This window comes from Herpailurus yagouaroundi, unplaced genomic scaffold (assembly GCF_014898765.1).
Source record: "Herpailurus yagouaroundi ecotype Mexico unplaced genomic scaffold, PumYag 190, whole genome shotgun sequence".
NCBI classification, from domain to species: domain Eukaryota; kingdom Metazoa; phylum Chordata; class Mammalia; order Carnivora; family Felidae; genus Herpailurus; species Herpailurus yagouaroundi.
Window position 1 is genome coordinate 1,520,288 of NW_024412421.1, and position 12,251 is coordinate 1,532,538.

At 35.1% G+C, this 12,251-nt stretch overlaps 1 protein-coding gene and 1 long non-coding RNA gene across 4 annotated transcripts in view; one reads left to right on the plus strand and one right to left on the minus strand.

Moving 5' to 3' along the window:
* ITFG1 (integrin alpha FG-GAP repeat containing 1) overlaps positions 1-12,251 on the minus strand; it is a 367,923-nt gene that overhangs the window by 75,840 nt on the left and 279,832 nt on the right. For all 3 annotated transcript variants that reach the window (XM_040497933.1, XM_040497934.1, XM_040497935.1), the window contains one exon: positions 1,837-1,915. In XM_040497933.1, coding sequence (XP_040353867.1) covers positions 1,837-1,915 — 79 coding nt within the window. The remainder of the gene's footprint in view (positions 1-1,836; positions 1,916-12,251) is intronic.
* Positions 10,891-12,080, plus strand: LOC121045247 (uncharacterized). The gene is made up of 3 exons (XR_005797654.1): positions 10,891-10,963; positions 11,512-11,640; positions 11,791-12,080. It is a non-coding gene; the product is annotated as an uncharacterized LOC121045247 (long non-coding RNA).

Genomic DNA, 12,251 nt, shown 5'->3' on the forward strand with positions numbered 1-12,251 from the left:
TTGACTTTATAAATACATTATAAGAAAGAAAAATAAAAGAATGTGTATGTTTTGTAGTTAGTGCTGAGTTTAAGTCCAGCTCTACTAGTTAAGAGCTGACTGAAACAGCTAAATTACTTGAGCTCCCAGAGCCTCAGCATCCTCAGGTGTAGACTGATGGCTGCCATGCAAGGGTGCTGTGAAATTCAATGAGATACCATAGAGTGAGTCTGCAATAGTGGTCAGCACAAAGTAGAGGCTTTATAATAATAAACACAGATCTATTAATTTTAACTCAGCTTTTTCAATAGTTTATACTACTTTATGTTAGATGAAGAAATTGTTTTTGCAACCAGTTATGAACTGTCAGTATAATCTATTTTGGTTAAGCTTTCTGTTCAAGTTTTCTGTCTCAAATCTTATTTTAAAGAAATATAAATCCTTGAACTGGTTTTATGTTAGCATTTCAACCAATACTTGGGTGTCCTAGAAAGGGCAAAGCACATAAAGACAAAATTAGGTATAGAACCAGTCTTTAATGAGTCTATAGTCTAATGGGAGATAAGACAGATATATAACTATTGACACAAGGTAGAGTGTGGTAGGTGTTATAAGAGAGGTACACCATCAAGTTCTACTGACGTTTGGTGGGAAGAGAGTTTATTTCCAGTTTTTGAAGGAGGGTTAGTAAAAGACTGATTGCCTAAGTTATACTTACTTCATTAAATGAAATAAGTACATCTTTTTTTCATGTGTTCTGGAACAGCTTACCTAGCAATTAAATTATCTACATGTTAAAACTCAAACAGAATTAACTGATAAAAGATAAAACCAACTGGTCCCAGGAACTTTTTTGTACAGTTTGATATGTATCTGAACTAAAACATAGATAAGTAATTTGTTCAAATTGTCTATATCCTTATTCAAATCTTCTTGACTAACAATGATGTATTAAAGTATTTGTTTTTAGTTGTGTTTGTCAATTTCTCCGTGAATTTTATTAAACAGCTTTTGTTTTATGGAATGTTTCTATGCTGAAGCAGTATTATAATTGAGAGTCTTAAGTGTGTATAATTAGCTAAAAAGGAAACTCATTCTTTTATATTTCATTTATTGTTAAGCCATTATATAAAAAGAGAATGGTCATATACGGATTCTTCCTTTTTTTGGTGCATAAAAATGGACGAGTAACAGCAACTCTCTTTATAGTTCTTCATGGTTAGGACTCTAGGAATCTCAAAGAAGCCCATTAATATGTTAGGGTTCCTTTTCTTATTTAGGGAATTGAAATTAGAACAGTTGTATTTACTATGATTTGGACCTCCTCTCAGTCAGCTAGCCATCTGTCAAAAACGGACATCCTTTGCTTAGTCTTATTTCTTTTTTGTTTTGATTGCATTTCCCTTTATTATTTATTCAAATATACAACTAGAAGTTTTTATTTATAATCACATATTAAAAAACCTATATATAACATTGTAGCTTCTATTTCACATATGAGAAAACTAGAATTAGTCTAGGTTGTAGACTGGATTCCTAATTTTTACTTCTTCTAAGAATAGCTTTGTTAACTAAGTTACCACTTCACATTTTGGTCAAAATAACTCAGGTAATGTCTCCCAATTTCTCTGTTACTTCAACTGAAAAGTGAGGATAATGATTTGGCTCCAATATGGCTCATAATCGGGATATATGAGGAATGAACATTAGTATATTTATCATAAGGATCTTTTTGTAATCTGATGGGCACAGTTTCTGGTGTGAAAACATGATGATAATTTTTGTCATCCAGCTTACCTTGCCAATATATTGATTGAAGGTGTTTTTGTGTATTATGGATATTGTATCAAGTCTTACCTGAACCATTTTTCAGATATCCATTTGCATCTACAGTTGTATACATGATATAAGGTCCAGGCTGATTTACTCCAAAGGGCTGCAATAAAAAAGGAATAAATAGTTAAGCCTACAAAAGTAAGTCATTTGAAGTTTCAGACAAATCTCTTACAAATAAAACAGTTTTACAATAATTATTATTATATAGAATATATGTTATATATTATGTATATTATATATATACATATATACATATATATGTGTGTATATATATATGTGTGTGTGTGTGTGTGTGTATATATATATATATATATATACACACACACACACACACACACACACACATACACACATACATACATATATGGCAGTTAGAGAACATTTCCTTAAGCAGACAACCTGTTAAGTATTCAAAAGAAAACCTCTGTGGGGCGCCTGGGTGGCTCAGTCAGTTAAGCGGCCGACTTCGGCTCAGGTCATGATCTCGGGGTCCATGAGTTCGAGCCCCGCGTTGGGCTCTGTGCTGACAGCTCAGAGCCTGGAGCCTGTTTCAGATTCTGTGTCTCCCTCTCCCTGACCCTCCCCCGTTCATGCTTTGTCTCTCTCTGTCTCAAAAATAAATAAACGTTAAAAAATTTTTTTTTAAAAATAAAAAAAAGAAAACCTCTGTTAGTAGAAAATTCTCAACACTTTAAATGATTTCATAGTTGCATTTATAGTTATTTTATTGTATATTTCTAACATCTAATATTATTCTTTATTATATTAATGTGAATATTTTAAGCAAAATTTACTACTTTTGGTTCCACATAGAATAGAGTTAGGAGAGTCTTATTATGACATTTCTGTTGAGTATAGAATTCCTTTTTCCTTCTGGGATGGATTGGACATAGTTTACATTTTCCCAAAATAAATATCAAAATGAATAAAATCCATCCATAATAATTATAAAAGACTGGAAAATATTAATGAATAGTTCCACCACATTTCTTCTCTTATGCTAGACTTAAGAGAATACATTATTTTCCAGTTTAGGAAAACACAACTGGCAGAGCCTAGTTACAGTCACGATGTTTGGCTCCAATTTGTGTATTTATTGTTCCTTACTTCTGGAACATTCCTCACACCTTGATACAATGATTTATTCTCTCTATATATCAACACTAATTAAATAGAGTACAAAGAAACCAATGTCTTTAATGGGTATCCTAAGAGGAGATGACAAAATGATTAAGAAATTCTTTGAACACTTCACAGAATTCAAAATTCTACTGTTCTTCCCACTAAAGTAGAGAAAAGTTAACTAAGACATGTAGATGGTCTAATGATGTGCTAGAAATGATTTTCCTCCAGGATGACAGGCCAGAAATAATGGATTTAACTGATATGACAATTACCTGATTGAATTTTAAGAGTGTTAGAAGTCTATGGACTTTCAATGGTCATGAGAAAACAGGTTGCTCTAAGAATGGAATTATTCATAAGATATAACTGAGTAAAAGATTCATGAGTAATACAACTACTAACAACAAACTTATCAATGAAGTCCTTTTTTTTCTTAAAATATTTTTTTAATATGTATTTATTTTTGAGAGAGAAAGAGTGAGAGCGTGAGCAGGGGAGGGGCAAAGAGAGAGGGAGACACAGAATCCGAAGCAGGCTCTGGGCTCTGAGCCGTCAGCACAGAACCCGAGGTGGGGCTTGAACCCACAAGCCATGAGATCATGACCTGAGCTGAAGTTGGGTGCTCAACTGACTGAGCCACCCAGGAGCCCCAGTGAAGTCCTTTCCTGGAGGAAAAAAAAATATTTGTACACTTTGTACAACATATATTACTTCAATGAAAGAATGACCAAGACTCTTTTGCAAATGGGCAAGAGAAAGCATTGTTCTTTAGATATGCACAATTTTAAAGCAACTACAGGTAGTTTTATAGAAGTTACACTATGGAATTATCTTCATGCAATTATTCCTTTTTACTTTATAGTTTTATCATTTATGCAAATGTGTTAAAATATATTTGGTTATGTTTTTAAATTTTTATGTAAATAGAACAATACTGTATGTATCTTTCTGTTTTTTTAAAACTTGCTTTTTAAAATATATTATTTTGAGATGTATTCATGATTAAGCATGTAGCTGTATAGTTCATTTTCACTGCTTTGGAATATGCCATTCTATGATTAGGGTATATTTTTCATTCTATTGTTGATTGGCACTTGTTTCCTTTTTTTTTGCCATGATAAACATGGCATTCTTATGTATGCTACCTGATGCACAAGTGCTAATAACATTTATCAGGGGTTATGTACCCAGGGCAGAATTGTAAAGTCAGAGGATATGTGTGCATCTTCAAGTGTACTAGGTAGTGCCAGTTTTTTAAAAAAAGTTTTTATTTGAATTCCAATTAACATACAGTGTGATATTAGTTTCAGGTGTACAATATAGTTATCCAACACTTCCATACAACACCTGTTGTTCATCACAACAAGTGCACTCCTTAATCCCCATCTCCTATTTCACCCATTGCCCTACCCACTTCCCATCTGGTAACCAGTTTGTTCTCTATGGTTAAAAGTTTGATTCTTAGTATGCCTTTCTCATTTCGCCTACCCCCCCCCCTGCCCTGCCCTTTCTCCTTTGTTTCTTAAATTCCACATCAGTGAAATCATATGGTATTTGTCTTTCTCTGACTTATTTTGCTTACCATAATAACCTCTAGTTCCATCCATGTCATTGCAAATAGCAAGATTTCATTATTTTTTATGACTAATATTCCATTACATAGATACCACATCTACTTTTTATCCTCTCAAATATAGGGTTAGAGTTAGGGCCAGGGTTAGGGTAGGATTAGGGCCAGGGTAAAGGTATGTGTCTGGCATCCTGCAGTTCAGAGACCTTTCCATAGAGTTAGGTTTAGGGGTTACGGGCTAAGTGTTAGGTTAGGGGTAAGGTTTGGGTTACGCTATGTGCCTGGCATGCTGCAGTTGAACAACCTCCTCAGAGAACAAAACCCCAAACTTCTGCTGGGGTGAGAATAGACATGGAAGCCATCTACAAAGCTGAGGCAAGGAGAGGATTTGGGGCTCTAAACACTCTTTGAATAGATATTCAATATTTCCTTCTGTTTTTTCCATTATGTTGGTAGGTAGCAATATTATTATTATTATTACTGTTGTTAAGTTTTAATTTAAATTCCAGTTAGTTAATGTACAGTGTAATATTAGTTTCAGGTGTACAATATAGTGATTCAACACTTCCATACAACACCAGGTGCTCATCACAAGTAGTGCCATTTCTTTCTTTCTTTCCCTTTCTTTCTTTCTCTCTCTCTCTCTTCTAAAGTGGTAATACAGGTTTACACTCCTACTAGCTGAATGTTGCTTCACATGCTTAGCAACAAACATTGCTAATGTGGTATACACTTCTTAATATGAATTATTTCATCTCTCCTAGGTTTATTTCTTTGGAATAGGGTATGCCCTTTCATAGTTTACTCTTGTCTCATCCCACCGAAGCTTGAAATAATATTTATGAGGCTACATTTATCACTGTGTTACAACCTCAAATTTACTTCATTATCCATGGTCTCGTCTATGTGCTGGAATATTGGTATCTTGGATATAAACAGTGTTTTCAGTGAACTTCCCCAAATGTATTCTAGACTATTTTTTGTACTTCACACTTGAAAAATTTCATACTATTATCCACAGTACCTTATTTTACAGATTTACTTAGGCATGTTTTTCTCTCTTGTTCTATATTCATTTAAAAAATAAGGTCAGCAAGTCACTATTATGAGTCTTAAAGCTGAATTTCACTTCTCACCATGGGTCGGTCACTTTAATATTGAAATCCAGATTCAATTCCTCCATACAATAGTTCTGAGTATGGTGGAATGTCCCTGGGTCCCTGGGATATCCCAAGGTCCCAGTGTAAAAAGGGTGAATAATCAGCAGTGGCACTAAACTATGGTTGTTCATTAGGTATTTCAATTTAGCCAACATTTTCTTGAAAATGACAAGGCAAGTCTGTCATTTGTAGGAAAATGACTGGCAGTATTCGTGGCTAATGATAAAATTTGAGCTTCTCAATGAAAATTGGAATTTTATTTATTTTTAAAATTTTAGAGAACGAGCGTAAGTAAGGGAGGGGGCAGGGGTGGGGGGGAAGGGGGGGAAGAGAGAGAGAGAGAGAGGGAGAGAGAAATATCTTAAGCAGGTTCCATGCTTAGCATGGAGCCTGATGTGAGGCTCAATTCCACAACCTGGGATCATGACCTGAGCTGAAATCAAGAGATGGACACTCAATGGACTGAGCGAGCCACCTAGGTGCCCTGAAAATTGGAATTTTAGAAGACTTGTATCCACCACTGTGAGCCTGAAATATTAAAAACTTAACAACTTTTCCGATGTGATCAGTGGTGATATAACAAGTGTGATTTTATTTTGTTTATTTAATTAGTTAAATTAGTAGGCTTCAGGTCCAGTGTGGAGCTCAACGCTGGGCTTAAACTCATGACCCTGAGATCAAGACTTGAGCTGAGATCAAGAGTTGGACACTTAACTGACTCAGCCTCCCAGGCACCCTAACAAGTGTGATTTTAAAATATTATATAATGAAATATGTTAATATTGGGAAGATCTGCATAACTTGGTAAACCAGTATTTTCCAAATGACCAATGCATGATGTTATTAAATCATTCATGGATAAAAGAAGATTCAAAGTACAAGACAGACCAATGGATTTTAAAATAATAGAGGAGAATCACTTCTAGAATGGTATAGTAAGGACCTCAAAAATCTCCTTCATAAAAGCAATGAGAACACTGGTAAAAAAAAAATTGTCAAATCCTTTCAGGACTCTGGAAATCAAAATTTTGCAAGCATCTGAAAAGAAAAGAACTTCAAGAAAAGAACTGAATATTGTTAAGAATAGTGCACTTTGCTGCATTTTAATTTGTCCTATTCCTATAACCCTTTCCCTAGCTCTGAAGTAGGCTTTGAAATCAGCAGCTCTGCAACTACATTAGTGTGAAAATGAAAGCATAGCAGCTAATAGAGGGGCAGAACAGGTTGGGAGCTCCCAAAGCCTCATCCACAGAGAAATGTCACTATTTGCTGTGTCTGGCAGTTTTCACCAAAGCTCTATTCTAACTATCTTTATTTGGAAAGACTGAGAACTTGCTCTGGGTGGATAGCCCTATCACACTGGGACATTTATTAAAAACAATCATTAGCAATTGCTTCTTTGATATCAGTTTGGGCTAATAAGAGGTTGACCAAATCTTAAAAGGCAAAATGTGAACAAGATGTTCAAAGACGGGCTTTGAAAAGCTCTGACATATTTCTGGAGACTAGCAGGCCACACACGTGTAACACTGTTTCCAGACAAAAGACCACAAAGGCCCTAATCTCTCATCTAATATCTTATTTAAGGAAATGTCTATCCAATTATATCTGACTCTTAGGCTGAGTAGGGAATTCAGTGGCTACACACAATAGAGACTTTAAAGTATTAGCCCAGGAAAATCACTGAAAAAACAGGAGCAACAACAACAAACACCAAAAACAACAAACCCAGGGGAGAGATCTCCATTATATAAAATGTCTGGTTTTTAACAGAAAATTATGACACAAATAGGAGAGTTTGGTTCATATATAGAGGGAAGAAAAGCAGTCAGTAGAAATTGCCCCCAAGGCAGCCTAGATGTTTGACTTACTAAGCAGAGATTTTATTTTTATTTTATTATTTTTTAAAATTTAGGGGCGCCTGGGTGGCTCAGTCGATTAAGCGTCCGACTTTGGCTCAGGTCACGATCTCGCGGTGCGTGAGTTTGAGCCCCGCGTTGGGCTGTGTGCTGACTGCTCAGAGCCTGGAGCCTGTTTCAGATTCTGTGTCTCCCTCTCTCTCTGACCCTCCCCATTCATGCTCTGTCTCTCTCTGTCTCAAAAATAAAAATAAACATTAAAAGTTTATTTAAAAAAAATTTAAATCCAAGTTTCTTAACATATAGTGTAATAATTATTTCAGGAATAGACTTTAGTGATTCATCATCACTTATACATATAACACCCAGTGCTCAACCCAACAAGTGCCCTTTGTAATGCTCATCGCACATGTTAGCCCATCCTCCTACCCAACACCCCACCATCAACCCTCAGTTTGTTCTCTATTTATGAGTCTCTTATGGTTTCTCTCTGTTTTTTTATTTTTATTTTTATTACTTTTGCTTTCCTTCACTATGTTCATCTGTTTTGTTTCTTAAATTCCACAGATGAGTGAAATCATATATTTGTCTTTCTCTGACTTATTTCGCTTAGCGTAATACACTCTAGTTCCCTCCACATTGTTGCAAATAGCAAGATTTCATTTTTTTATCGTCAATATTCCATTATGTGTGTGTGTGTGTGTGTGTGTGTGTGTGTGTCTGTGTGTGTGTCTGTGTGTGTATACACATACACACCTTCTTTATCCATTCATCTGTTGATGGACATTTGGGCTCTTTCCATACTTTGGCCATTGTTGATAGTGCTGCTATAAACATTGACGTGCATGAATCCCTTCGAATCAGCACTCCTGTATACCTAGTAGTGCAACTGCTGGGTCATAGGGTAGTTCTATTTTTAATTTTTTCAGGAACATCCATGTTTTCCAGAATGACTGCACCAGTTTGCATTCCCACCAGCAGTGCAAAGGAGATCCTCTTCGCATCCTTGCCAACATCTGTTGTTGCCTGAGTTGTTAATTTTAGCCATTCTAATAGGTGTGAGGAGGTATGTCATTGTGGTTCATTGTGGTTTTTTTTGGGGGGGGGCAAATAAAAGTTTATTTGAGTTAGCTTGAATGTGGGGCAATATACTATAAAAAACACGTCTTTATTTTTTACTTTATTTTTATTTTTTTTTAAAATATAATTTATTGTTAAGTTAGCTAACACACAGTATGATACAGTGTGCCCTTGGCTCTGGAAGTAGATTCCCATGACTCATCACTTACATGTAACACCCAGTGCTCATCCCAACAAGTGCCATTGCCCATCACCCATTTTCCCCTCTCCCTTGTCCCCATTAACCCTCAATTTGTTCTCTGTATTTAAGAGTCTCTTATGGTTGCCTCCCTCTCTTTTGAAACTATTTTTTTCCCTTCCTTTCCCCCCATGGTCTTCTGTTAAGTTTCTCAAATTCCACATGAGTGAAAACATATGATGTCTCTTTCTCTGACTTATTTCACTTAGCAAGTAATTAACTAAAAAACCATGTTGTTGGCACATAATGCATGAAGATGTAATTTGTATGACAACAAAAGAACAAAAGAGGGGGGAGTAAACTGAGGTATACTGGAGCAAAGTTTTTTTTATGCTATTGAAATTAAGTTGGCATTAATATGAATTAAATAGATTGTTTCTAAGATGGAAACTAATTCTGAGAGAAACTACTAAGAAAATAAGTTAAAAAAATAGAGTATAAGAAACAAGGGATTTAAAATCCCATCTAGATGGTAACCCAATTAGAGCTGGAGTGGCCATACGACACTTTAAGACAAAATACACTTTAAGAGGAAATTTGTTACTAGAGACAAAAAGGACATTTTATAATGATAAAAGGAGATATAATTATACATTTTTTTAATGTTCATTTATTTTTGACAGAGAGAGAGACACAGCATGAGCAGGAGGGGCAGAGAGAGAGAGAGACACAGAATCTGAAGCAGGCTCCAGGCTCTGAGCTGCCAGCACAGAGCCTGACATGGGGCTCGAACTCACAGACCATGAGATCATGACCTGAGCCGAAGATGGACACTCAACCGACTGAGCCAGACAGGCACCCCAAAAGGAGACATAATTATAAATGCACCTAACAACAGAGTTCCAAAATACATAAAGAATTGATGGGAGAAATAAATAATTCAACAATAATGGCTGGATACTATTATAATTATCAAAAAACCAGTTTTATTAATGTATAGTACAATGAGGCAGAAGATCAACAAGGAAATAGATGACTTAATACTATAAATCACTTAGATGTAGCAGATGTGGAAAGAAAACTGCACTCATCTCCAGCAGAATGCATATTCTTATCAAGCACACATAGAACATTCTCCAGGGGGAACCAAGTAGTAGACCATAAAACAAGCCTCAATAAATGTAAATTCACAAATGTATGGAAAATTATTCAACAGACTTGTAAATAACCAGTGGGTAACGTAACAGAGCAAGAAAAATTCATTGATATGGTTTAAAATTCCTCACTACAAGCAACCTGTCAATAACTGCCACTTGTTCAGCCTCAGTATAGTATTAATCTGAACAGGAAATCAAACTTCCCCATTTTCTACTATACATGTGTGAGAAGTAAAATTTTTTTCATGTATTTCAACGAAAACAACAAAAAACTGAATGCAAAAAGAGATAGAAGAATCTTCTGTCTTCTATTATGCCAGACATTAAAGAGATTTAAAAAAAAATGTAAAGCAATGCCACTCCACTAATTTTTAAATTTGGAAGGTATAGTTAATTTTTTCATAAAATATAGGTTATGTTAACATACAATGGGTTTATTGTTATTTTTAAATGAATTAATAGAAACATTAGCAATTATTTGTTTTTAATTTCAAATAGAGTAATAGTGATAGACATAACTCAAAGAAAACTCTTTGGGGTCCTTAGACCAAGAAGTTTTAAAACCACTGTGTACATAATGAGTAATAAATCCTGCTTTGCCTTCGCCATTTGAAATGATATGACTGATACCTCTGCCTATAAATCTTTTTGGTCTCTTACTCTATATGTCATAGCATTACACATGTTTCAGAGTTGTTTTTTTTTCTTCCCCAAGATAGTGCCACTTGGCATTTATATGAATACTCAGTACAGAATATACTAAAAAATGATCATGCTTACACGAGTGCCAAGATACTTGGAATAATTTTTACCCTGTGTCTCTTCTAATACAGTAGAAGTGCTAGGAGTATTGCTATATCTTTAGTATCTTTTACATATCTGTATTAAGAATTTCTGAAATAATTCCTCTAGTTCATGTATTTATGCACACATCTTAAATTCCTTTAGGTGAAACCTGAAAAGGTAATAAGCCAGGAGCCCAAACTATGGGAATGTCAATCAGGAATGATAACACATCTGTGAGTTTCACATTAATTTCTTCTTCACACTTCCTCTGAAATGGATTTTTGTTCTGTTATGGACTGAATGTTTGTGTCCACCCCAAATTTATATGTTGAAGCCACAACTCCTAATGTGCTGATATCTGGAAGGTAATTAGGGTTAGAGAGGTCATGAGAGTGCAACCCTCTAGACACCACAGAGCTTGCTCTCTCTCTCTCCATGTGCTCAAACATAGAAAGGCCATATGAACACAAAGCAAGAAGGTGACCCTTGGCAAGCCAGGAAGAGAGCCTCCATCAAAACGTGACCATACTGGTACCCTGATCTTAGACTTCCAGGTTCCATAACTGTGAGAACATAAATTTCTATTGTATTTTGTAATGGTAGTTAGAGCTGATTAATACAATAATTTTAGGCCTGTGAGTTATTCCATATTTTTCATATATTGAGAGTATTTTAGGTATTAGCTTTTCAAATCCTGAGAATAACAATGTAGTTTTTAGAGTCAGACAATATGGATTCAAATTTCTCCTCTTTAATTTATTTTCTGTGTGATCTTCGGCAGGTTACTTAACTCCTCCCTGTTTCAGTTCCCTCATCTTAAATTAAGGATAATCACAGTACCTCTCTCATAGGATTATAGTGAAGACTGAGCAAATATGTGTAAAATACTTAGAACAGTGCCTGGCACACAGTAAGTATTCAATATGTATGCATTACTGTTTTTTAATTTTGGTAATGAAATCTCCTTTTCAATTATGTTGAACTATTAAGTGAGCAAAATTATTCTGATTATAACCAGAAACATTTATCAAGTTCACCTTCTTGTTTTTTTTTATTGTAGGATTCTAAAACTACATGGATAATTTCTTTGCAAGAATTTATCTTTGGAATAAAATTCCACTTCCAAGTATACATAATTGCTGTGTAAGACAAAGATGGCCTATAGTAAATCCCTTTCTCCAATGTCCAGGGCTGTGGACTGGACTTTCAAACTTTAGAAAGCATTGAACACCTGGAGTGACTGTGAAAATACAGATGGATTGAGTGCATCCTCAGATGTTCTTATTTCACATGTCTGGGTGAGCCCTTGGGAATGTGCATTTCTTACACTTTCCAGAGATGCTGATGCTGGTTGTTTGGGGACCCCACTTATCTACTAGGACTACATTTCGTATACTTTATAAAAATTATCAACTTATGAGAGTATTTAGCATACCCTAAGTTTTTGTTTAATGATTGGATTTGATTGAATACAAGAGAATAAAACCATTGATTCAGTTGGGTACACAGAAAACACTGAGA